We start from the raw sequence: 25,684 nt of genomic DNA, 5'->3' as shown, positions 1-25,684 counted from the left end.
CATGATGGTGGTGACTAGACCTGTGTGGTCTGAAGTACTCATAGCCCTAAGAAAGGTAGTGGTCCTTTTTGATAAAGGCAAGCTTTTTTGGTAGTGACTTCTGGCAAGGAGCATCCTCAATTAGAAGAAAAAGTGGGCTTCTTTCCAGTGTTTTGGGAATTCTGCTCTTTTCTGTTTGCCCCCTCTCTGCCAAACAGTTCTGACTGTTGTTTTGCTTTGATTTGATACAGATTCCAAAAGGCTTCTCCAGTATCCCATGAGTGCTGCTCACAAAAGGGACCTCTGGAGATCATCCAGTCCAACCCTCCTGCCAGAGCAGGATCCCCTTGAGCAGATCCCACAGGAACATGATGAAGCCATCTAACTTGGGGCATCATTCACCAGTCTTACCTTAACCTGGGATCCCCTTCCCTGTGTTATTTGGTGGGTCTGGGCCCTGATTCAAAATCAACAAATGCTACAGCTCCTGTGAGCCCCCAAATTGCTGTGAGCTGGAGCAGTTTGACATCTGTACAGCACTGCCAACACATGGTTACTCTTTATAGCATCAGATGAAATGACAAGACACCATTTGAGAGAACAGATCTTAACTTAGCTGCCTCCCATCATCACTTACCTATTTGCTTTACCACAATGGGCCTTGCAATCCACATTTGAAGCTGCATTTCTCCCTTGTATCCTGGTTTCAAAGCACGTATCCTGGTTTCTCTTGCCCTTCCCTTTGCCATGAAAGATTTGCTGGCTACAGTGAACTGGAACATTGTCTTAAGGGAGTCATGGTATTAACATAATTGTTGTCTGTAGAGAATTTCTCAGCTTTAAACAAGATCTATATGGACAAACAGTTTATAGTAGATTTTGCTGGTGCTTTTCTGTGAAATAATACTGGTTTGGGCATGAGGATGTTGCTAGGGAAATAACCATAAACAGCCACACTTCTTACAGCAGTTATTTGCAGGGATAATATTAAGCAGCTTTGTCTTCGTACCCTGGCTGTGATAGCTGTGTGTGCAGCTGGGTTATGTAATAAGTTGGGAATTTAATTTACTTGGGAAAAAAAAACCCTGCAAAAAATACTCTTTTAACCAGACTTTTCTCCTTGATCTCGTTCTTTCTGTGACCACACACACACTGCTGCTTTGGCACAAACATGGGAGTAGGGCAGGACCACAAAAGTGAGATGAGTATGAGAGCTATTAAACTGACTTAAGTATCTCTGTCAAAGCAAGAAAGGAGCCTGAGGGTCATGGAAAAGAAACAAGGAAAAAGGCTTTTGTCTGTGTAGCTGGGTTATCCCCTCAAAAAGCACAGGCTGCTCCAGGGCTGTCTTGTTTTACCCAGTGCTTCACTCTGAAATGGGTTTTAAAAAGAAGTCTGAATGACAGAAAACTATGGGGAGGGGACCTTCTGAAAAATGGGAACTGAAATTCCTTCAGCAGGTGCTGTGAGGAAGAATAGCCTTCTTGAGGGCAAAACCACCTCTTCCTTCTCACCAGGATCAGAGCTTGAGAAACCTTAGACATTACATTGGCTGGACATTAGGGTGGTTGCTATGGCCTTAAATTGTTGTTCTGCCAACAGAAGAAATCCTTTTGAAGCAGAACACTTGGACATGGCAAATCAGATCAGTACACTCATGCCCAAAATTGAATTTCATGTTAGAATCACAGAATCATAATTGTTTGGGTTGGAAGGGACCTTTAAAGACCATTTAATCCAACTCCCCTGCATGGGCAGGGATACCTCCCACCAGCCCAGGTTGCTCCAAGCCCCATCCAACCTGCCCTTCAACACTGCCAGGGATGGGGCAGCCACAGCTTCCCTGGGCAACCTGGGCCAGGCTCTCACCACCAAAAATAAATTCAAAAAAAGTCTTCCTTATGTCCAATCTAAACTCACTTTCCCTCAGTTTAAAACTCTTGCCACTTGTCCTATCACTACAGGCCATGGTAGAAGCCTCCCTCCATCTTTTTTGAAATTTAATGTCATGCCACAAATAAGTCTCACTGGGGCATTTTCTTCTCCAGGCTGAACCACCTTGACTCTGTCTTTTTCCATACCAGAGTTGTTCCAACCCTTAGATCATTTGTATGGCCCTTCTCTGAACTTGCTCTATCAGGTCCTCCGTACCCCAGGATGGAGAACACCAGGTGGACTTTCATGAGAGTAGAGTAGGGAGGGAGAATCATTTCCCTCAAACGTCGAACTTTGTCTAGACATGACCTTAGTTGTGCAGTTGTCTGCTGTGCCACTGAATAGAAACCTGCACCCCTGCAAAACAACTAGAGAGGGTGTCAAAAACAGGTTGTTGTGCCATTCAGGTAGTGATTTCTGGAGACCTGTCATTCAAACCTGTGAAGAAAGATGTGAGGGCTGGTGCCTGTTGTACTGGATCTCTTCTTTCTTGTGTTCCTCCTTCAGTTGTTAGGGAATTATAAGATCCATAACCTTTCAGGTTGGGTTACTTCCTCATGGTGTGCACAGAGGAGAATGTGCTGTCACTTGTCTCTTGTGTCCTTGAGAAGATGAATGTTGTGGCTGACAAGCTCCTCAGGCAACAGTTAGATCTGTAGCTTCCCACATGGAGAGGAGTGTGTTTGCAGTCTTGTCAGTTTGCCTCTTTCCTGTTTTCCTGCCTCTCCCTGGGGTTGATCCTTTGGGGAAGGAACTATCTTCCCCAAAGATAGTTGTCTGGTTATGGCAGTAACTGCAGCAGCCATGGCCACTTTCCTGATGTATTGAGCATGACTATAAACCAGAGCAGTGCTAATTGGAATCAGGAAGCCTTGATTTTCCTAAACTTAGTACTTGTTCTCCTTCCTGAAGTGATCTGCTGTTAAAGGAACCAGTAATCCACAAAAAACTGAGGAAGTCTGGACCTGTCTTTGTGCTGAGAAACTCTGAAAGAGCCCATTCAGAGAGTGTGAGACCAGTTGCCAGGGATGGGTTGTAGTCCCCAGTTTCTCAAGCTGGGATTGACCTCCTTAGGTCAGACTCCCAAAGGGCAAGTTTGATCCTAATAAAGCAACATCAGTTGCAGGAGGCAAATAGATTGGGGTGTGCTTGGTTAGCATTGTTTGACTTGTTTCTCCTACACCACAGAGTCTGTCTGAGGTTTTTCATCTGAACTCTTCAGTCTTTGAAGTGCTTTTCAACTGATTTATCCATAGCTTGTAAATTGATATGACTGAAGAGCTGGAGACACTTCTCTTGGTATCTTGATGCCACATCTTTTATGAAGATAGAGTCTGAAGGCAGAACCCATCCCTGAGTGCCAGATGTTCACTCCATATCCCTTCAAGGAGGTTTTTCTTTCACCTAACTGCTGGAGCACAGTCCTGAGAAAAGTTGTAACATGCCCTGGGTAGTGACAAAACTTCTACCTGCATGTTCATGAAATACATTTATTTAAAATGGGTTTTTTTTCTAATGCTGTATCATCTCACACTTTAGTGGGTGTCCAGATACCTGAATCTTCCATGATGTGCAGAGCTCTCTGCCAAGGAGGGAGCTTAAAAAAAACCATGGGCATCAGTTGGCAGAATTAGAAACAGCTTTCTGGAAGCTCTTAAATCATTTGAGGAGTGCAAAACTCACAAGCTCTGGGCAAAAGGTGTCACTTGTTCATACTTTCTGCAGATCCTTTGTGTTGGCCATTCACTTGTTCTTTTCTATTTGCAATTCAGTGTCACTGTGTATTCATTTGCTAGTAATTGTTGTAACAGCTTTAGCTTCTTTCACATTTAGACTTTTCTATGGATAATTCACCTTTGTTGTTCCTGAATTTTCCCTCAAAGAAAGATTTTAGTGAAGATGAAGGCTGTGTGTCTTGTTACCAGGAATATATGATGGAATATATGATGATCTCCAGAGGTCCCTTCCAACCTCTAACATTCTGTGATATCATCTCTATATATTGGAACCTGTGGATCAACACCACCTGAATAAGTTCTTTGTTAGAAAGATGAGTGACTTAGCTGGCATTTGCTTTCTTCATTGTCTCTCTTGCTCTGCAGTAGAATTGTTCTACTAGGTTGTAATGCTTCACTTTTCTTCCTGATAAGTTTCCAATCCCTCAGCTCTGGGAAGTGTCCTGGGTTGGCATGTTTCTCAAAGCTGGCATCTCATCTCTTGCCAGTGACTGACAGATCTCTTCTGCCTTTATATGGCATGAAATAGACTTTCTTGTGAATCTTCCAGATCATCTTACAGCAGAAGAGGAAGAAAACGCAGGGTTTTCACCTTTGATTTAAAGAACACATTGTTTAATGGTTCTTTTCCTGTGAAGGAGAAAATTCTTTGCAGAACAAATGGAATTGTGTTATTCCAGGAACATACGCAGTGAGTTTGAGTTGTGTGGAGCCTTGACTCATTTAGTATGTTCTGGCCAAGGTACATTTTTGTTAAAAACAACCTGTGCTGTTCAAGATAACCTGACTGCTTCCATTTCATTTTCTAACCACTTAAAAAGAAAGGAGTGTTTGAAAACAAGCCACCCATGAAAAGTACTGGAAACAAAGTCATAGCGTGAGTAAAGATTAACCCTTAAGACTTCACCACTTTACCAGCTTTAACAAAATTACTTTTGTTCCTGTCATCATAGGTCACTAAAGGACTCTTTTCTTGGCTACCTCCAATGTTATACTTAAAAAAATTATAATTGAGCCCAGCAGTAAACCCAGCCCTGCCAAGGCCACCACTGCCCCGTGTCCCTCAGCACCCTCATCTACAGGGCTTTGAAATCCCTCCAGGGATGGGGACTCCAGCCCTGCCCTGGGCAGCCTGGGCCAGGGCCTGGCAACCCTTTTGGGGAAGAAGTTTCTCCTCATATCCCATCTAAACCTCCCCTGGCACAACTTGAGGCCTTTTCCTCTTGTCCCATCCCTTGTTCCTGGGGAGCAGAGCCCGACCCCCCTGGCTCCAACCTCCTCTCAGGCAGCTGCAGAGCCAGCAGGTCTCCCCTCAGCCTCCTTTGCTCCAGGCTGGACACCCCCAGCTGCCTCAGCTGCTCCTCCTCAGGCTTGAGCTCCAGTCCCTTCCCCAGCTCCACTGCCCTTCTCTGGATCCCTTTTCTGTGGAAGAAATTTTACAGGATCCCTTTTTCTGTAGAAGAAATTTTATCACAAAAAGAAAAAAGCTGCTTCCAGTCTGAGCTAATTTCTTAAGTATCTTCATATAAAAAGATACTGGAATTTAAAAAACAGGGTAAAGTAGCAAATTTCTGAATGTCAGCTTAAAAATACACTACATTTGTCATTTAAGAAAATATCCTAAGAGACTTAGAATAGTACAGTATACATTAAAAATAATGTAGTAGCAACTCTCAGAGGTTGGTACTAATTAATGTCAAGATTTGTTATGCTATATATTTCCGCAGGGGGAAAAAACCCAACATGATCTGCCGTGCACTGTCATTTACATACAGTTCAGATCACTGCCTGTGTTTCAGTTGTGTTTGCTGCTGTCCTTCAGCAGCTACTGGATTTTGAAATATTAAATCAATCAGGTCTCTTTTCCCCAGTTTCACTCCACTTTTACTTCAGCTTCATTTGCAATTAAATGGATTACTGGGCAAAGAGCATTTGATTTATTGCTGTTTGCTGCTGCTCCTTGGAGTCTAGTAGTATTGTTATGTAAGGAAAGAGCACTATCCCCAAATCATACTTCTCTCTGTCCTGTTTTGTGCTTTAAAATTGTGTGTGCATTTGTCATGTAGGAAAACCAGAACCACACTCCCCCTTCTAGCAGTGTTGTCGTGTTGAATCACTTCCAGAATTTGTTCAGATTGGGCTTGGATCTGAAGGTGTGAACTGCCTTGCTTTGGAAAATAAACTTGTGTGGTTGTGATGTGGAAGCAAAGGCTTCAATAAAAATAGCCGTGATGATAAGATGGGAGGAGAAGTACTGCTCTATTGAAATTTTAGCAGGATGAAGTATAAGTGCCCTGTGCTGTGACCTCCTGATGTTGGTAATTTCTGTAGGTATGTGTTAACAGACTGGAGATCTGAGTTCTGTAGGGTGCCTTGTAAAGCAGATAGGTGTTGGTGCTTGGAAGTGTAGCCGTTCCCATGGGTGTTGGTGCTTGGAAGTGTAGCCAGTCCCATAGGTGTTGAGGCTTGGAAGTGTACCCATTCCCATGGGTGTTGGTTCTTGGAAGTGGAGCCAGTCCCATAGGTGTTGAGGCTTGGAAGTGTACCCATTCCCATGGGTGTTGGTTCTTGGAAGTGGAGCCAGTCCCATAGGTGTTGAGGCTTGGAAGTGTACCCATTCCCATGGGTGTTGGTTCTTGGAAGTGGAGCCAGTCCCATAGGTGTTGAGGCTTGGAAGTGTACCCATTCCCATGGGTGTTGGTTCTTGGAAGTGGAGCCAGTCCCATAGGTGTTGAGGCTTGGAAGTGTACCCATTCCCATGGGTGTTGGTTCTTGGAAGTGGAGCCAGTCCCATAGGTGTTGAGGCTTGGAAGTGTACCCATTCCCATGGGTGTTGGTTCTTGGAAGTGGAGCCAGTCCCATAGGTGTTGAGGCTTGGAAGTGTACCCATTCCCATGGGTGTTGGTTCTTGGAAGTGGAGCCAGTCCCATAGGTGTTGAGGCTTGGAAGTGTACCCATTCCCATGGGTGTTGGTTCTTGGAAGTGGAGCCAGTCCCATAGGTGTTGAGGCTTGGAAGTGTACCCATTCCCATGGGTGTTGGTTCTTGGAAGTGGAGCCAGTCCCATAGGTGTTGAGGCTTGGAAGTGTACCCATTCCCATGGGTGTTGGTTCTTGGAAGTGGAGCCAGTCCCATAGGTGTTGATGCTTGGAAGTGTAGCCAGTCCCATGGGTGTTGATGCTTGGAGATGTAGCCATTCCCTCTGCACGTGCAGTGGAGCTGCCAAACAGGCTTCACTTCTGTGCTAGGCAGAAAGCCAGCAGATGTGCTATCAGCATCCCCAGGGACTTGTCACTGTCTGTTAGGGCCTCTTCAGGTTTTAAAGTGTAAATATTTTTGTGTGTGTGCTTCCCCTTCTACCTCTAAAGAAGCAGACTGGATTGTGGCTCCTCATATTCCTTAAGCAGTTCATCCTTCTGCTGAAGGAGAGTTTTGAGGCATGAAAAATGTCTTGTACAACAGCCATGATGAACTCAGGCTCATCTTGGAGGGTTGGGTTTCTTCCACAGATGTGTGAGGAATGGTTAAAGCAGCACTCAGGCATGTGTTCTCTTTGAACTGGGATTGAATTCTGCCTTGGGAGAAATTTGACGTCAGGAATTGTTCTGTAGGAGCAGCAGTAATTAAAAAGGATGTGTTGATACTCGGACCATTCCTTACCTGAAGCCAAACACCAAGGGCAGTTCCAAAACCACCCTCCCCATTCCTACAGACACAATCTGTGTGTCTGGCACCCTTCAATAACTTGAGCCTTGTGGACTTTGTCACGGTGTGTTTGGCAAAGCCCACGAGTTTGAAAAGAAGGTTGAGACAAGCAAATGGTTTGTCTAAGTCTTCTGATGTTGGGGAGCATTAGCTTGCAATATGAGCCAGAAGGAAGTTGGTGCAGGAACACAACACATTACAAATGGTCCAAAGGTGAGAAAAGCTTCAGGTAAAACATCTTTTTAAATGTGTTTATGAGAAGCCTTAGACTTCCCAGCCAGAGTGTTTGTAGAGCTGCTTCTGACAGGAGGGCTGAAAGAAGCTGCTGTGTGTCACAGGCTTTGACATAAGCTTCTAAGATTGTGCTTTTGTCTTCCATCTGAAGAGGAAGATCTCAGTAACCATTCTGCAGTTTAAAGTTTCTTAGCTATAATGCTGTGCTTTGCTATTTTGGGCTTCTAGGAGGTCTGACTAAATGTTAATGTTGAAAGGTGTCCATCTAATCAGAGAACCCACTGCAATATCCAGGTAATTGCTGCTTTTCATCTCTGATAAGTACTTTGAGGTGTGGAGTGACTCTTTTCTGATATGCTACCACCTCTGCTGCTCTTATGAGTGTGCCTGGGCTTGGAGCAAGCAAATTGGGGACAATATTAGTGTCATCACCAGCTTCTCAGATCTTTTCATGTGAGTGTTACAGTGACTCATGTGACTGATGATGAGCAGATTTTCAAAGGCACTTTTGCAAATGGACTTGAAGAAGTGGGTGAAATTCCAAGAAGTGCTCTTTCTCCCCATGAACCAGGAAGGGCCTCAGCACACATCACACTTGCCAGAGTTGTGTGGGGAGATTAGCCTTTTATATAAAAATAGTAGTCAAGTACAATGGGGCTCTTGGCACTATATACAAATCACGTAATATAATGAGATAAATTTGCAGCCATATCAAAGCTTCTTGTAATCCTGGCTTGTTCTTCCTCTGTGCCTTAGGGTAGACATTCACAGCCAGGTTCTTGGCACAGAAAGGGTCAAACTAGTGCTTTGAAAGCATCTTCCCAGTTCTGGAATTCATTTACATCTATCTCAAATAGTCTTGGTTTTCAGCATCTTCTGAATGTTGGACCTTTTTGGTCCTAATTGAACATCTAGAAGCACTGACCTGGCTATACCTCATGATCATCAGGCTGCATCTGCAAGAATTTCTGAGCATTGACATGTTCTTAATCACAGATAGTGTTGGAATCTCAGGGAAGTTTAGCTTTTTATAGGGTTTTGAAGCTGAGCACCTCGCCATGGGGTGTTCCACTTAAACTTGGGGATGTTTCCTGATGCACACACATAATACATGAGAGACTGTGGCCTCCTCTGTTATGGCTTTAAGTTGTTACTCTTGAGTTAAGAGGTTTCTGGCTTTGGGGGTGGCTTTTTCCCCCATTCCTCCCTCTTCAGCTGTGTGTGGGGCTGTGTTTATACCAAATGACTTCATGGATCCAGTACAGAAAATGCCTGGCACATTCTGGTGTGTTGGACAGGACTGTGCCCCAGGTCTTGCATTGTGTGGCTGCACAAACATTGCTGTGAATAAAATACCCACGTGTGTGAGCTTACATGTAATGCTGAGATGTTTGATAGGTGGGTTTGGAACAAGGTTACACTTTGGCCCAGGCAGGAAAACGAAATCCCTGCATTTCACCTTAGCACGTCCTCATAAAAACATCTCACTGAGCCAGAATTGCCAGCACATGACTGTCACTGCCTTTGCTCTGGGACTCCATTTCTCATGTCAAAGCCAGAAATGCTGTGGATTTTCTGAATTGCTTATGTGGGTTTCCAGTGCAAGAGGGTCAGGTTCACCAGGTCCTCTACAACAAAATGTTTTATTAACAAAAAATCACCTTCTTCAGAATCTATGAAGACCTATCTACTGGATGCTCAGAAGTGGTCATCATCTCCTAAATGGGTTTGAGAGTTTGGTTACATGCATTTTTTGGTGTGTAGCCAAAAAAAAATGGCCTTAAAAGGAAGTCTAATTGCAGTGGGGACTGTTAGTAGCACTATTTTTGTAATTTTTTTACTCCATTTTGACTAGAATCACTCGAAGAAGTGGTGATTTATACTCTGTTTTGAATTCTATCTGGTACAAAATGATAATAATCAACTGGTGTTTTTTTTCTAAATTGGCACAGAGGAGCATTAGCCTTGTGCTGCTATTGTTTGTTCTGAGTGTGTTGAATTTGTTGTGTTAGGTGTTTTGTTTTTTCCATACAGACAGAAACCAAGGAAATAATATTGATAAGAAAACACAATACGGATGCTGGGACTGTTTCACAAGATAAGATGTAGATTTCCTTATATACTTGACTGGGAGTCAATCATCCTTTTGGGTGCTCAACAACTCCAGCTTGGGGCCTCTGAGCTGAAACAATGAGACCTGCTGGAAAAAAACACCCAATGGAATGGAAAAGGGAAAGGAATCAACAGAAGTGTCATCTCCTACTGTGACAGCACAAAGGGATGTTCAAGTGTGTTGTCCCAACCAGATCAACTTGTTCTGTAGATTTTAAAGCGAGTTTGAAATCATCTCTTGATTTAGAGCTTCGAATTCTTGCATGGTGGAATAATTAAAGGCAGACCAGTTAAGCAAGCACAGGGCCAAAGAGGATATAAGCAAGCTAATCATCTCAAACGCACGCCTAGTAATTTCTTTCCTCCCTTTGTGGTGTGCTGGGATGATGAGGTTGTGCTCTTGGTGTTCTAGTAGTTCATGCATTTAAACCTGGAGCTGTCTACTTAGCAGCCTGCTGGCAGTTCCTCTGACTGCTTTACAATATGCTTTTACACCTTGATTTTTAATGCTTCTTGCCCTTTTTAACAGTTGGGTGATTATTTTAATGCGTGTCCTTGTTTTTTCTTGTCTGCTTATGAACCTGTGAAGTCTGCCTCCTGCATATCAGATTTGTCATGGATTTGAGTGCTGTTGCTACAGTGTAAATAGGACCTTTTCTTTCTCAAGCCTCTGTGTTGGGGGTTCAAACTAGAGACATTTAAGTAAGACTTCTCTAGAGCTCTGTGTTTGGGTTTTGCTGGTCTTGGTCCTTCCAGACTGTACAGGTTCTAGGCAAGGAAGGGTTTCCAAGTATGCTCAGGATTCAGTGCCTCTGGCTGGACCTGTGTCTGCCTTGATAATCTCAGTTTCCTGAGCTTCTCAATTCTTAGTGCCTGTGTGCATGTCTCCTTTCTAATCTCTCAGGAGCTGAGGTGGTAAAGCAGCCTTTGAAGCAGTTTGCCTTGGGGTATCATTCCTTTCCCTGGTTTAGGAGAAACTTTCTCAATCCAGCTGATGTTTTGTGGCTCACAGGTTCTGGAGTTGCAAGATTTTTCTTGTAATGAACCCTCCTTCGGCAGGATCTGTGTTGTGCCTGAAGCTGTCTCCACTTCCAGCAGATCTGGAAAGCTAAATGCCAATTTGTGTTTGAATTAGAGCCTGTCTGTTAGCTTGCCATGTCTGTGAGGAGGAGGCCCTGCTCTCCCTCTGGGCTTTCTGCTTGTGCTCATTGCTCTAACTCAAGTCAAAAGTCATGGTCTCTTTTGCAGGGTTCAGATTCAAGTAGGAAAGGTTGTCAGAACTGCCATGGGGAGGAGGGCAAGATCATGAAGGGAAAAAGAAATGAGTTCTTCATTCCCTCTCCTTGTCTTCCAGGGCAGTAAAGTGTTGGTTTGACTCATCAGTAATATGTAAATTCATTCTAATGCAGCAAGGAAAACTGGGCTCTCTCCTGTGCCAGCTTGCTGCCTAGACACACCAGGTCTAGTTCTGGCATGAAGGGGGGACAGAAAATGCCCCCAGGTATGAGTAGTGTGAGATTTTGAGAGCTGACTGGCATCACGTTCAGCTTCCCTGTTGCTTCTTGCCACCAGAGTTGGAGGGGGGATGCAACACAAAATTATTTGTGGGGAAGGGAGTTCCAGCAACACTTGCTGCTTCTGCCTGGTTCTGATCACTGCTGGTTACTGGAATTATCACAGATGCTTGAATTTTAGCTGGCAGCAGTGGCTTTTGTTTTAAAGGTGAGAAGAGGACAGGAAGCATTTCTAGGGTTGCCAAGAATCAAGTTGTTTCAAGTAGATAGCAAGTGTGTAAGTAAATCTACAAGAAATTATTTCTCTCAGTGATCTGCAGCAGCCCACACTGATGATTCAGCAGCAAACCAGTGGCTTCTGATCCCATCCATGCTTTTGGGAAACTCAGGCATGCTCCTCTTCTCCCAGCACCACCAACCCCGTGTGCAGGATTGATCCATGCTGCCTAGTGCAGGCACTTCATGCCTGCCCAGAAGCTGTCAGGAAGTGGCAGAAGTACAGTCTGTCAGCACCTGGAGTGTGGTTTATTTCCTTTTTTGGCTTCACCCCACTTGTTGAAGCAGAAATGTGCCCTAGAACTTGGCTTGTTCACTGGGGGCTTTTTAAATTCCATTTTGAAAAAGCTGGCAAGCAAGTTCTGTTTGTGTTCAAATGACCTCAGCTGACTTGCAGACCTGGACCAAATCTTAATTAAGATGTTGATTTGTTTCCAAAGTTATAGCTGTGGTTCCTTAATGTTGTGTTTTCTTTCCTTTTTATTAGATCAAGCCTCAGAGGTGCAGGTGACAATGATGCTGACTGAAAGCTGTAAACTCAGAGGGCTTCATCACAGGTAAGCTAAGCAGGGTTGGTAAACAAAGCTTGGATCTGTGTGAGCTGAAAATACTTGTGCTTAAAGCTCCCTAGGGGGAGGGAAAAGATTTTTTTTTCAGAACTCAGCAACATTTTCTGCATTGAAATTCTTTTAAGCCATAAAGAGCTGCAGCTATTTTTATGTCACTCTAAAAACAAACTCTAGATATGTCAAGGGTGCTTAACAAGATTTTTCCAGCTGCACAGTCAGTAAAATCAAGTAGCAGCAGTGTGGGGGGAGGTGGGGATAGTCTTTGGTTTGGTGTTCCAAGCCTTGCAGTGAAGTATGGGCAGATACTCCTTTTATACATGTATTATTCAGTAATATTGATTATAGTTACATATTTATGGTATGTGCTGGTTTCTGCTGGCTTTTGCACAGGCAAGTTGGTGAACGTGGTGGGATCTTAGTGATGATGAAAGTATAAGTGCAGGTTGATTATCAGTTTAGCTAATTACTAGTCTGTTGCTTATCATTCATCATTTTTCTACATGGCACAGAAAAGTGCTGTGATGAGCTACCCTCCCATGTGGAGATGAGGAAATGTTTTTTAACAGTCTTGCACACCTGTTGTCCTTCTATGGCATCAGAACACCTCCATTGGGATTTATCCCTGAAGAATTTCTGGTGTGATCTTCTGGAATGGTTGCTGAAGTTGTTAAATGATGTGCCCCAAACAGTTGGAGTTGGTGGCACTTTTGCAGCTCACATTAAAGGCTGATTTTGCCCTTGAAGATCTTCAGTACTGGCCAGAGTTAAGTCCCTAGATTGGGAATTGATCATTTTACTAGTAATGTGAAGGGAATGAGATTAGTTCAAGCAGAATTATTAGTTCTACATTGACTTTAAAACTGCTTTTCTAAGAATTACTCTAGTTAAGACCTTGCTTAAAGTACAGGATTATTAAGAGGAGCAGCAGGTTCTTTGAGAAACATAGTTAAAATTGAAACAAAATGAAACAAAGCCCCTCTCCTCATTCAGTGTCAGCTGTTACCCACCCTTTGACTAGTCAAACTCTTTAAATAATTAAAAAGCTTTTTTTCCATATAAAGCTGGGACCTTGATCTTGGTTGAAGGCAGAGCTACCTGGGTATGTAGAGCTCATGGCTGTGACATCTGACTGTCAGACTCCTTCAAGTAAGAGCAGGACATTTCAAAGTTCCTTATAAAATTCATGATAAACTCATTGGTGACATACTCATACATTTTCCATAGAAGGTACAGGAATTTAAAAAAAAGGTTTAATGGAAAATTGCAACTATATGCAGGTTTTTTCCAAGTTTCTACGGATTTATATGTTGAAAGATCATAGAATGGTTGAGGCTGGAAGGGACCTTAAAGATGTGTAGAAACAGTGCAGGATGGGACTTACTTGAGCCATCAGGAGGGTTGGAAGTGTCCTTTAAAGTGGTTTAGTGGTGGACTTGGCAGGGTTAGGTTTACAGTTGGACTTGGTTATCTTAAAGGTCTTTTCCCAACCTCATTGATTATAAAACATCTGTGATAAAGCTCCTGAGATCCTTCTGCATTTAGAGTGTGATTTAATGTTTAGTTGATTGGAAACTTAACATTTCCTGTTCTGTCATTCTGAATGATGTTCTGCCTTTTTTAACCCCTGAAATAGACCTGTATATTTTATATCTATAGTTGCATTTAAAATGTTACATTTCCAAGTTGAGGATAGTATAATTTCTTCAATGATAACCCATCTTCACAAAAATATATTTCATCCCTCTTGGACCAATTAAAAACATTGAGGGTTCTTCCTGATGGGGAAGTACTCAAATATATTATGTTTTGTTTATTTTTCTTTCAAAATTAATGTCTGGGGCTTCAGTTATTTGGAGACCTTGTGCTTTGCAATCCATAATGCAAGATGAAGTGCTTTTCTTCAGTGTGGAGTTAGTTTCAGTTACTGTGTTTAGGCATCAAGAAGATTTTTACCCAATCCCAGTTTCATAAAATGAGGAATTTCTCTCCCTGTCTTCCAGGAATCTGCTGCCTATCACTCATGTCTGTATAGAGGAGGGAGAGAAACCAATGGTGCTGCTGCCATACATGAACTGGGGGAACCTCAAACTGTTCTTGAGACAGTGCAAGCTGGTAGAGGCCAACAATCCTCAGGTACACTCTGAAATCTGTGGCTTCTTGCCCATTCAGCTCAGACTTGCTTTGTCATCTGTGTCATGTGCCTTAAAAGAAATCCTTGTGATACTCACCTGGTGTGTTGTGACAGTGAGAATTGGCAGGCAGGTTCCCTGGCAAGTGTTTGGCTTGATTCATACAAGGAAAACATTCTTGGCTGTGTTATCACAGACATTCAGAGACCAAGAAGCTGAGCTTTGAACTCTTGAGGAGGATGGTAGCTGGTGTATCCTTTCATCTTTTAAAAAAATAATTTAAAAAATTAGAAAAAATGCTGTGTGCTTGTGGGTTTAATTAGAACACACAGGGCAGAACTATAGATTTGCTGCTAAGTAACTGGATTTATTTAACTTGAGATACTGAAGGAAGCAACAAGCTGCAATTTTTCTACTCTGGGTGCTCTTTAGCATTCATCACCTTACTGGGTTTGATTGGAACCTGTCACATATTTCATGAGAAGTGAGAATATTCTTAGATGAGGACATATATTTTTGTATTTTTTAAAATCTGAGTGTTCAAAGATGGGGTGTGTATCTGTATTAAAACTACCCCTCTTGTTAGGATTGCCTTGTCATCTTGGTTTGGCTTCTGTCTGCAGACCAAATCAAGCACAATGAAATCTGTTTCCTGTTCATTTGCAGCTTGTGATAAGCCACTAGGACCCTTCAACTTTGATTTTGCTTCTTTTGCTTCTTCATCTGAGTGATATAATGATGCAGCTAATTTCCTTTTGCAGAAATTATACTTATAATCTGTATTATGTCAAGCATGAGTTGTCTCTTAGCAACTAGATAGGACAATACTTAACTACCAAAACATGGGACATTTGCTGTCCTAGATCCTGATTTTAAGATGGAACTTTTCTTCCAATACCTAAAGCAAACTCGTTGAGTTTCCTGAAATAACACATGGGTATTACTCTCAATAACAACCTATTAACGAAGAAGCCAGTTTATTATTTAATTCAGTATTTGTTTTGTTCTAACCCAAATCTTCCAACTTCATTTTTACACCTGTACACTGAATTTTCTGAAACACTAGAAACAAAAGAGGAGGATCCCAAGGTAGAAATCTGGTGCCAGGCTTTAATTTATATAGGACTATGAAGTTGTAGAAGTAAATGGAACAACAGCCTTTGATACCAGTTTTCAACAACAAAGACAAGCAAGAACTTGGACTGTTGTTGTGTATGAAAATTAATTGTTTTCCAAAGAAACCAAGTGAAAAAGTTTGGTAAGAAGGGTAAAACTGACCAATTTTTTTGGCTTGTGTTCACCACTAAGCAAAGACAAAGCTGGGCAGCAGTGAGGCAGTTGCATACTGGAAACTTTTGCCCCTGGGATGTCATAAAAGAAAAGAGCTAATTAAAAATTATCATCACGAGTCTTTCAACTGGAGGTGATGTCTGCAGTGTGCTACTAACAAGGATCAGCCACTGAAGGGGAGGGGTGGGGGCACTGGAATGCAACAGAATTCCTAACCTTCCAGGCATGAGGCTTGGAGTTTTGTAATTGCTGCTCTTCTGTGTTCTTGCAGGCAATTTCCCAGCAGGATCTTGTACATATGGCCATTCAGATTGCCTGTGGAATGAGTTACCTGGCCAGAAGGGAGGTCATTCACAAAGACCTGGCTGCTAGAAACTGTGTGTGAGTATCAGTGGGGTAGAGTTATAGAGTCCCAGACTGGTTTGGGTTGGAAGGGACCTTCAAGACCATCCAGATCCAACCCCCTGCACGGGCAGGGACACCTCCCACCAGCCCAGGTTGCTCCAAGCCCCATCCAACCTGCCCTTCAACACTGCCAGGGATGGGGCAGCCACAGCTTCCCTGGGCAACCTGGGCCAGGCTCTCACCACCCTCACACTCCACAATTCCCTCCTCATGTCTCACCTCAATCTCCCCTCTTCCAGTTTTCATCCATCCCCCCTTGTCCTCTCACTAATAAGGAAGAAATGGTACCACACAAGCCAAAGATCACAAGATGGTGCTCCAGGAAATTGACCTCATGACAACCTCTCATTTCTGTGCAGTGAATTAATTACCTGGTGCCCTTGCTGTGCCAAGGGGCAATAAAAATCAATTCCTAGTGCACCCTGGCACTGTGGGGGATGCAGGCAGGAGCTGAGCATCTAGTGCTGCAGCACAAGAAATCCTGGGCTAACCTAAAGAGTCATAAAAGGTGCCAGTATCCAGGATCCCTTGAAGGACTTGGTTCATCTGCCACCCCTTTGTTCCCCAGGTCTGTTCCTGTGTGCTGAAAGGCTGGGAGGAGGAGCTAAGAAGTGTATGAGACCTCTCTGCCTACTTTTGGGAAGGGAGCCAGGATCACAGTGGTCTTGGCAGGCTTGTTCAGGGGGAGAAACACTTTTGATCTCCATCTGACCCTGGCACAGTTGGATGCAGTTAAGAGTGGACATAAGGATTACACAAGTCAGGGCTCTCTAATCACTGGAAAATTAGCCTTTGTATTGTGTTTGTTTATAGACAGGTCTTCTAGTAATTTCCCTGAACTAGGAGTGATTAACTCTGGACATTTCTTGTCTATACATTTCAAGAGCAGTGAACTGACCTGAAAGTGCATCCAAAGGGGATAAATAAGATGGTATTTGAGAGAGTGAAGCAGGAAACACAGAAATTGAGCATTTCTGTTTACTTTTTCATATCAAAAGGAAGAAATAATTGATAAGATGAAAAGACAGCAAAGACCATTTTGTTAGAACCCCCCTCACCCAACATTGTTTCTCTATTTTTGCCACCCAAATCCAACATCTTACCCATATTCTGTTACCAGCTGTTTATGAGAACACTGAACTTCATGACACACTTTATTTTAAGTTCAAAAGAATGGGAATTAACATGCCACAAAGGAGGGGGGAAAAATCAGTAAGCTCCATGTGCTTTTTTGAGGTATTTTCTGTTGATGAAATTTCCCTTAGCCCAGTATCCTATTTCTGACAAAAATCAGAATTTAATATCTCTTGATGAGGGAAATAAACATCTTAAAAGATTGCTTGATGAGAGAGAGGCAAGCTTTTAGGCCCCAAATAATCATGGTTGCTTTAAAAAGGCATTACTGGATCTTCTTTTGCTTAAATCTTGCCCTCATTATTGCTACAGAGGGTACTAAAAATGTATTTAATTGATCTGACAGCTGCTCTCCAAGGGAGCAGGGCTGATTTCCAGGGAGTTGTTTGCTTTCACTGTATTTTTTTGCACTTGTAAATGTTTGATTCTATTTAATCTAAGGCTGCTGAGTATTCAAGTGCTTATCTCTTCACACAGAATAAATAACATTCTTTGCCAATACTTGCTAGTGACAGAATGAGCATGTCTTGCTGGAGAGGAATGCCAGCCCTTTGAAATGGTGATTGTGCAATTAGTGCTCCCCGATTAAATCCCCAGGCTAAAACAGGGCTGAGCATGAAGGTTTTCACTCAAACAATAATGCCAAGTTTGCTAAATGCTTCTGTTCTTTTAAATCAGCATTGATGATGCACTTCAGGTTAAGATTACAGACAATGCCCTGTCCAGAGACCTATTCCCTATGGACTACCATTGCCTGGGAGACAATGAGAACAGACCAGTTCGATGGATGGCTCTTGAAAGCCTGGTTAACAATGAGTTTTCCAGTGCTAGTGATGTGGTAAGTTGGTTGGTTACTTCCCCCATCCACCTCCCTTCCATTCTGTTAATGTATTTTGTTGTCATTTCCCTCCTTTTCTCAGCCACAGGAGGCATAGCAGCAGCTCTACACTTGCTTCCTGCACTTGCTGCTTGGGACAGGTAGTTCAGAGGCCAAGCAGGCCCTTCTGGCAGGGCAGAAGTGTCCATTGCACACTTCTCCTTGGCAGCATTAGCAAAAAAATGTGAGGCTCAGTGAGCCTGCTGTGCTGGGACTTGTCTGCTGTTCCAATGCACGTGGCCCAGAGCCCCCAGCAGCCTTGCAATCTCACAGGGAAAAGAGAGGAAGAATTGCTCCCCTTGACCTGCTGGCTACACTCATGCTGGCACAGCCCAGAAACCAGCTGGCTTTTTAGCTTCAAGGGCATCTCTCTGACCTGTTCAACGTGCTCCCCAGGACCCCCAGGTTCCTTTTCTGCAAAGCCACTTTCCAGACAGCCACTCCTGGAGCGTGGAGCTGTGCCCTCCTGGATGTGTGACTTTGCATTTGCTTGCAACTTTGAGGTTCCTGTCAGTCCATTTCTCCAGCTTGTTGAGGTCCCCCTGCAGAACCCTGTCCTCCAGCCTGTCAGCCTCTCTTCCCAGGCTGATGTCATCCACAAACCTCCTGAGAGTGCAGGTTGTTACTCGAGATCACAATCCTGATTCCTGAGTGGTGCCACTGCTAACCAGCTGCTGGTTGAACTAATACTGCTAGTTACAGCAATTGGAGTCTAGCACTTAATGTCAACATCTTACTAATTGGGATGCCATAAAAGATAGTGTCAAAGGCCTCAAGGATGTCAGGGTGAACTCATGGCTCACCCTGTGTCCACTAGCACTGTCTTCTCAGCAAAGAACTGGCCACATGAGTCAGGCACAGTTTGTCCTCCACACCTGCTGCCCTTTCCCAGACACCTCGATGCTTTGGATGCATGGAAGGGACTCCCAGGATCACCTGCTCCCTGGCATTAGTAGGAGCTGATCTTAGACTACCTGGCCTATAGTTCCCTGGTTCTTCTCCCAGAGGGTACTTTTATTCCACTTGTCAGGAATCTCCCCCAGTTGCAGTGGCCTTCCAAAGATGGTGAGAGCAGCCTTGACCTCAGCCTGCTCCCCGGGCACCCTTGGGTGCCTCCTTTCTGGTGCATGGTCTGGTGTGTACACACTTGGCTTCAGTGCAGCCTAAGTTGTCCTCTAGGGGCATTTCTTGGTTTTCTAAACTTTCCCCCCTCCTGCATTCCCACTGTATTGCTCAAGTAGCCTCCTCCTGCTTCCACCCTCTCTTTCCTTCCTTCATGTCTCAGCTGAGCCAGTGCATCCATGGTGGCCTTCTACCAAGCTTGCTCAGCTTCCTGCACACCTGAATGGACTGTTCCTCTGCCTACAGAGTCCTTGAAGATCAACCTGTGCTAATTAATGGTAAACCACTTGCCCTTATGCTAAGGGGGTATTTCCTTTGGTAATGGTGCTTTCCTTAACATGGCTCTAACCAGAGCTGGTGACCTGCATCTTAAAATGTGCTCATTTGAAGAACTTTTGCAAAGTTCTGGTTGGCTTTTGTTCCCCTCATTGCCATGATTTGTACTAGTGCTCAAGCCACGTGTAAGAAAATATCCAGAGGGAAGGAGTCAGCTCTGATCCAAAAGTACTTCTGTCCTCCCTGGAAAATGTCTGGGGTTTTTATGTCCTACCAAACTTGAAGACAGAACAGGAAATAGAAGTTGTCTGTAAAAGCACATTTTAATAATACTAAATGGGACCTATTTAAGGTTGATTCCTTCCTCTTCTAAAATCTGGAACATGAAGGCATTCACTGTTTGTGAAAGCTGGACTTGGGAATGAAACCATATGGATCACTGGAAGGGAAGTACAGGATGTTACTGGGATGAAAGCACCTGAGCACCACAACTGGTTCAGAAAGTTCGTGTTCAATTCAACATGTCACCCACACTGGACACAGCTCCTTTTTGCATTCTGGAGAGATAAAGGCAGCTCAGATTCTCATACATAGTTCTCAACTTCTCATAATGTAGCTGAGTTCTGTGGTGGGCAAAAATAGACATTGTTTCAGGGTGTAGAAGATACTACCTGCCCTCCATACTCTCTTTGAATATACATGGACACTTTTTGTCAAAAAGGGTGTAATATGTTTTTCTCTGCTTGCTAGGACCAAATCCAGTTATCAATTGCATGTAACTTGTAATTAGTGATGAAAGCTGTTACAAACAATTTAGGTGGTGCCTGTTCAAGATGTGATTGGCATGTGTTCCAGGCTTACTTTTGGATGCATTTCCTCAAAATGGTTTTCCTGGCTTGAAACATTCCTAATGTGTTCATCCTCTGCCAGCAGTTATAGCAGTCAGCCAAAGCAGAGCAAAACAAAACATGATTCCTGTTGAATTTTAATGTTTTCCCTCTGTTGAACATGAAGTTCTGCATCACTTTATGCCATTTCTAATGCAGGGACTTTATGGAATTAGAAATAGTGATATTCTCAAAGGGGTTTTGCTCTGATCCCCCTTCATTCTCATGTTCTAGGTGCACCACTTGTCCCTTGACATTTTTCTTCACTACAAATAAAAATATCATAGAATCCCAGACTGGTTTGGGTTGGAATCTCCCCTCTGCTAGTTTTCATCCCTTCCCCCTTGTCCTCTCCCTCCCTGCCCTTGTCCCAAGTCCCTCCCCAGCTTTCCTGGAGCCCCTTCAGGCACTGGAAGGTGCTCTAAGGTCTCCCTGGAGCCTTCTCTTCTCCAGGCTGAACACCCCAACTCTCCCAGCCTGGCTCCAGAGCAGAGCTGCTCCAGCCCCCTGATCATCTCCATGGCCTCCTCTGGACTGTCTCCAACAGCTCCATGTCCTTCTTATGTTGGGGGCTCCAGAGCTGGACACAGGTCTCCAGGTGGGGTCTCAGGAGAGCAGAGCAGAGGGGACAATCCCCTCCCTGTTCCTGCTGCCCACGCTGCTGGTGACACAGCCCACAACACGGTTTCTGGGCTGCAAGTTCACATTGCTGACCCGTGTTGAAGATGTCCTTTTTTGCCTTCCCACCCAGCTAATGGATGGACATGCAGAGCAGGGTCCTCTCCATGCCCTTGCCATTTTCCAGCTCTTCACTTCCCAAAAGTACCCAATACCAGCTTCCCTTCCTTGAGGCTTTGGTTGAGGTTTCTTTTAATGAAAACCAAGGATTTTTGGAGCCTTACAGATTTTTTCCCCTTTTTCATAGATCATGGTGTTTGCAGGATTTGTAGCTGCAGCAGTGAATCATCAGTATCAGCACCATCTGTGTTTGTCTCTTGGGCCTCCTGAACCAGCTTGTAAATCATTTCACTTGTGCTTGCACATGAGTTGATTGATTGGTATTTTTTTTTCATCACCTTAAGCTTCTTTTTGGCAATTACTCTTGGCTGGATGAGGTGTTGAATGCTGATCCAGCTGTCAGGTTTCCTTACATGAAATCCTTTCTTTGTCTCCTGAGTCCTACTCCTGAGTGTGTGTTCAAAAGACACTTAGATTTTTAAAAAACCCAGTGGTTTCAGTCTGGACTTTTGTATTTCATTGATCTTTTCTTCAGGAATTCGGTGTCGAGTTTCGACGGGGTAAAATGTGACATAAAATGGTTGAGGTTTAACAGTGAGTTGAGTGTTCAGTGTTCCTTAGGTTTGCTAAGTGGTTTGACATGTTGTGCTGCAAAAAGTGTAGTCAATCCATAATTTTTAGCACTTCCATGTTAGGGCATTCAAGGTTTTCATTTTAGTTCTTGACACGTGTTGTGTGATTCTTCGTTGTCTCTGCTCAAGGTGGAATGTTGTTGTGGTGAACTTGGAGATACATATAAGTATATATATATAAAATCTATGTGGAGCTTTCTCACTCTGTAGTCCAACTCATGGCTGATTTGGTGGAAGTTCTGGAGGAGCCCTCCAAATTCAGCCTTGCTGTGTTAATGCTCTGCACCCTTTCCTTCCAGTGGGCCTTCGGAGTCACGCTGTGGGAGCTGATGACTTTGGGACAGACTCCATATGTGGACATTGACCCCTTTGAGATGGCTGCTTACCTGAAGGATGGCTATCGAATAGCTCAGCCCATCAACTGCCCTGATGAACTGTGAGTGTCTGGGGCTGGAGAGGGCCTCTGGTGTCTGCTTTGTAAGCAGCTTCAGCAGTGGAAGAGCCACCCTAGAGTCATAGTCATGGAGTCATCAGGGTTAGAAGGGACCTCTGGAGATCATCCAGCCCAGTCCCCTGCCAGAGCAGGATCCCCTAGAGCAGATCCCACAGGAACACATCCAGGTGGGGCTGGAATGTCTGCAGGGATGGAGACTCCACAGCCTCCCTGGGCAGCCTGTCCCAGGGCTCTGTCGCCCTCACAGGCACGAAGCTTTTCCTCATGTTGAACTTGACCCTCCTGAGCTCCAGTTTGTGCCCATTGCCCCTTGTCCTGTCCCTGGACACCCCTGAGCAGAGTCTGGCCCATCCTCCTGCCACCCCCTGCAGATATTGATCAGCACTGATCAGATCCCCCCTCAGCCTCCTTTTCTCTCAGCTGAGCAGCCCCAGCTCTCCCAGCCTTTCCTCACAGGCAGATGCTCCAGCCCCTTCAGCATCTCAGTGCCCTGGGATGGACTCTCTCCAGTAGCTCCTTGTCCATCTGGAACTGAGGAGCCCAGAACTGGACACACTATTCCAGATGAGGCCTCACCAGGGCAGAACAGAAGGGGAGAAGAACCTCCCTTGCCCATTGCCTTTCCCTGCCTGTTTCTTTTGCTTTTTAGGGTGAATAAGTATTTGTGTGGCTTTGGTGACTGATGTCAAGGAACTCAGGCTAAAATGAAAAGCTTTTTCTGGTTGTTCTTGAGTTTCTCTGAATCCAGACCCAGCTCTTTTCCCTTATTCTGACACATGGGAGAAATGAGGTTAATCAGCAGGATGGGAGAACGGACTGGGAGCTTCCAGCTTAGTGTTTCATAGAATTATAGGATCATAGAGTGGTTTGGGTTGGAAGGGACCTTCAAGATCATCTGGATCCAAGCCCCTGCATGGGCAGGGACACCTCCCACCAGCCCAGGTTGCTCCAAGCCCCATCCAACCTGCCCTTCAACACTGCCAGGGATGGGGCAGCCACAGCTTCCCTGGGCAACCTGGGCCAGGCTCTCACCACCCTCACACTCCAGAATTCCCTCCTCATGTCTCACCTCAATCTCCCCTCTGCCAGTTTTCATCCCTTCCCCCTTGTCCTCTCCCTCCCTGCCCTTGTCCCAAGTCCCTCCCCAGCTTTCCTGGAGCCCCTTCAGGCACTGGAAGGTGCTCTAAGGTCTCCCTGGAGCCTTCTCTTCTCCAGGTTGAAGAAGAGTGTTTGTGGGGCTGCTGTGTAGGAAGCCACTCATTTTATTAGGTAGAGGGAAGGTCTGTCAGCAGAATTATACAGAAGTACCACGTGTGGTGGAGTTAAATGGCAGCTCTTGGGGTGTTTATTCATATCCTCAGGGGACAGAAGAAGGCACGTGCTCAGGCCCCACCTTCTGCCTCACAGGTTCTTCTAAGTCCCCTTCCCGTAAACCTGCCCCGGGAACTCCTGACTCTGCTTTTCTGGTAGTTGAGCAATTTCCAATGAACTACATATTGCTTCATCCTGGATTGCATCCGACTCGTATCCTAAATCAAACCAGAGCTTCCAGCTACAAAATATTTATTGATCATTCCAGGCGTCTTGTCTTCTGCTGGTGGTTGTTCAGCATTGTGTGTCAGAACCATAAAATCGCTTCGGTTGGAAATGACCTTTAAGATCATCCAATCCAACTGTTAACCCAACTCTACCACTGCTAAACCATGTCCCTTAGCACCACACCTGTAGCACCTTAGCACCACATCTACACAGCTTCTAAACACATCTAGGTGTAGTGACTTCATGACTTCTCTGAGTAGCCTGTTCCAGTGCCTGACACACAGAAGATCCCAGGGTTCCTTTTCTCCCTCCGTTCAGGTTTTCCAGCAGCAAATGCTGTTTTTCATTGGCAGGCAGGGGTGGTGATCACCTGGCTTCCATCCTCAACCCATCCATTTGTCTTTCTCCTGCAGGTTTGCTGTGATGGCCTGCTGTTGGGCCCTAGATCCTGAAGAAAGACCCAAGTTTCAGCAGCTGGTGCAATGTCTAACTGAATTCCATGCAGCTCTGGGAGCCTACGTCTGAAACTGCCGAAGAAGATTCGATTGACTGACTGGGAGAAGACACATCATCCACCTGCAGCTCCATGCATCACTGGGGACTCACACACCTGATGTGTATAAAGCAACACCAAAGGGAGAAAGCACTTCTTCCAAAACACTGTGCCTTAGAATGCTTTAGTAGTCTGAAATTGTGTTTGTTTTTTTTTTTTGTAAGACCTCTTGATGTTGAATATTTTCTAGATATCACTTTTGCTAAGTTCAATCGAGACCTTTTTCTTTGCCATCAGGATTTTTTTCAAGTGTAGTGCTAGTGAACTGAAAACACGAGGTTGGGATGGACTTTGCACTCTTACAACAGACAAGTGGTTTGATTTTTATTTTGTTTTATTTTTTTTTTTGGAAGGGTGTATGGAACTGGTAGAAAAGTGAGGACAGGGAAATGAACGCAAAAGTCACACAAAGTTTCTCTGCTGTTTAAAGATGTTGAAACTGAATCTTTCTGACCAGCTCTAGTGTTTGTACTTTTATGTATCTGGAATAGCTGTTTTTTTTAGTATCAACTTCTTCTATTTTTGAGACAACAGCACCTTGTGGTTGGATCCACAAGCAGCATCTTCACCTTCTCTTTTTTAACCCGTTCACAAACATTTTCTTGGAAAAAGCTGGTCTTCAGGATGCAATCTCCCCTTTCTAAAAGCAGCAAGTGATTGTGTAAAAGTGATTCCAGTTTACCTCATACAGAGTGGTAAAGATGGGGTAAAAAATGCTGCCCCCTCTTTGCAGATAAAATGCTGATGTGATTTTTTGTTTAAGGTGGTTTTTAAGTGCTAAATAGAGGCCTTCAGAGAAGCGCCAAAGCAGCCCTTGTGTTGGGAGTCTTTCACCTCAGACTTCTGGATTGCAGTTTCTCTTGTTCCAAAAGGTACTGGTTGTTTTTTTTATGGGCTTTTATTTGCCTGAAATGGGCTTAAATATATAAATATATATTTGTAAAGACACTTGCAGAGTAAAGAATGTTTTTCTATTACATCTAATGTGAAAGCTTGTGTCCCTCACCTTCCCCTGTGTCTTGAACCTGCAGGTGGGTGGTGGTTGTTGGGATGGAGTTGGTACTAAGGGGGGTTCCTTGCCTCCTGCTCTGCAGAACTAGTCCCTGAGACTTCATTTGTTGTCCTGCTTCCTTCTTTAACCCAAGCACCCATTCCAACCCACATTGTTTTGGGATGAACATTGCCTGAGAGGACTGAAAAAGGTATTTCAGGACAGCATGTGGTGACCCATTGATCCAGCCTCAGGAGCTCCCATATTCTGTACATTAGAAAGTTACCTGTAGAATAACTTCCAGTTCTCCAAGTGCCCTTTGGTTGTATCCTCTGCGTGGTGGCACAGGAGGAGGGTTGCAGCACAGTGAGACACATGAAGAGTTGCCTTTTGTCTCACACCATCTGCAGAGTAAAGCACCCATAGCCTGGAGACTTTGTGCAACTGCCTGGTTGGGAGCATTGTCCTGACAGGCTCCCTAGGGATCCCAGCATTTGAGGAGCCTCTGCTCTGCAAGTAGGAGCAGCTGGCTTTGGCTGTGTCATGCAGATCTGCAGCTTTTTGTTCTTTCCAGAGTTCTGCACCTTGCTGAAGAAAA

The 25,684-nt window shown here is 44.3% G+C and overlaps 1 protein-coding gene across 1 annotated transcript in view; it reads left to right on the top strand.

Moving 5' to 3' along the window:
• The window catches only part of RYK (receptor-like tyrosine kinase), a 77,850-nt gene extending 53,358 nt beyond the window's left edge, over positions 1-24,492 (top strand). Inside the window, exons 10-15 of the mRNA XM_010001507.1 lie at positions 11,978-12,047; positions 14,060-14,192; positions 15,750-15,859; positions 17,696-17,855; positions 21,849-21,985; positions 23,956-24,492. Of these exons, the coding sequence (XP_009999809.1) occupies positions 11,978-12,047; positions 14,060-14,192; positions 15,750-15,859; positions 17,696-17,855; positions 21,849-21,985; positions 23,956-24,067 (722 nt within the window). The 3' untranslated portion in view covers positions 24,068-24,492. The remainder of the gene's footprint in view (positions 1-11,977; positions 12,048-14,059; positions 14,193-15,749; positions 15,860-17,695; positions 17,856-21,848; positions 21,986-23,955) is intronic.
• The last annotated feature ends 1,192 nt before the right edge of the window (positions 24,493-25,684 follow it).

Source organism: Chaetura pelagica, unplaced genomic scaffold (genome assembly GCF_000747805.2).
Source record: "Chaetura pelagica isolate M959 unplaced genomic scaffold, ChaPel_1.0 scaffold527, whole genome shotgun sequence".
NCBI classification, from domain to species: Eukaryota; Metazoa; Chordata; class Aves; order Apodiformes; family Apodidae; genus Chaetura; species Chaetura pelagica.
The sequence above is the reverse complement of the archived record's forward strand: the minus strand, read 5'-3'. Positions and strand labels throughout refer to the sequence as shown.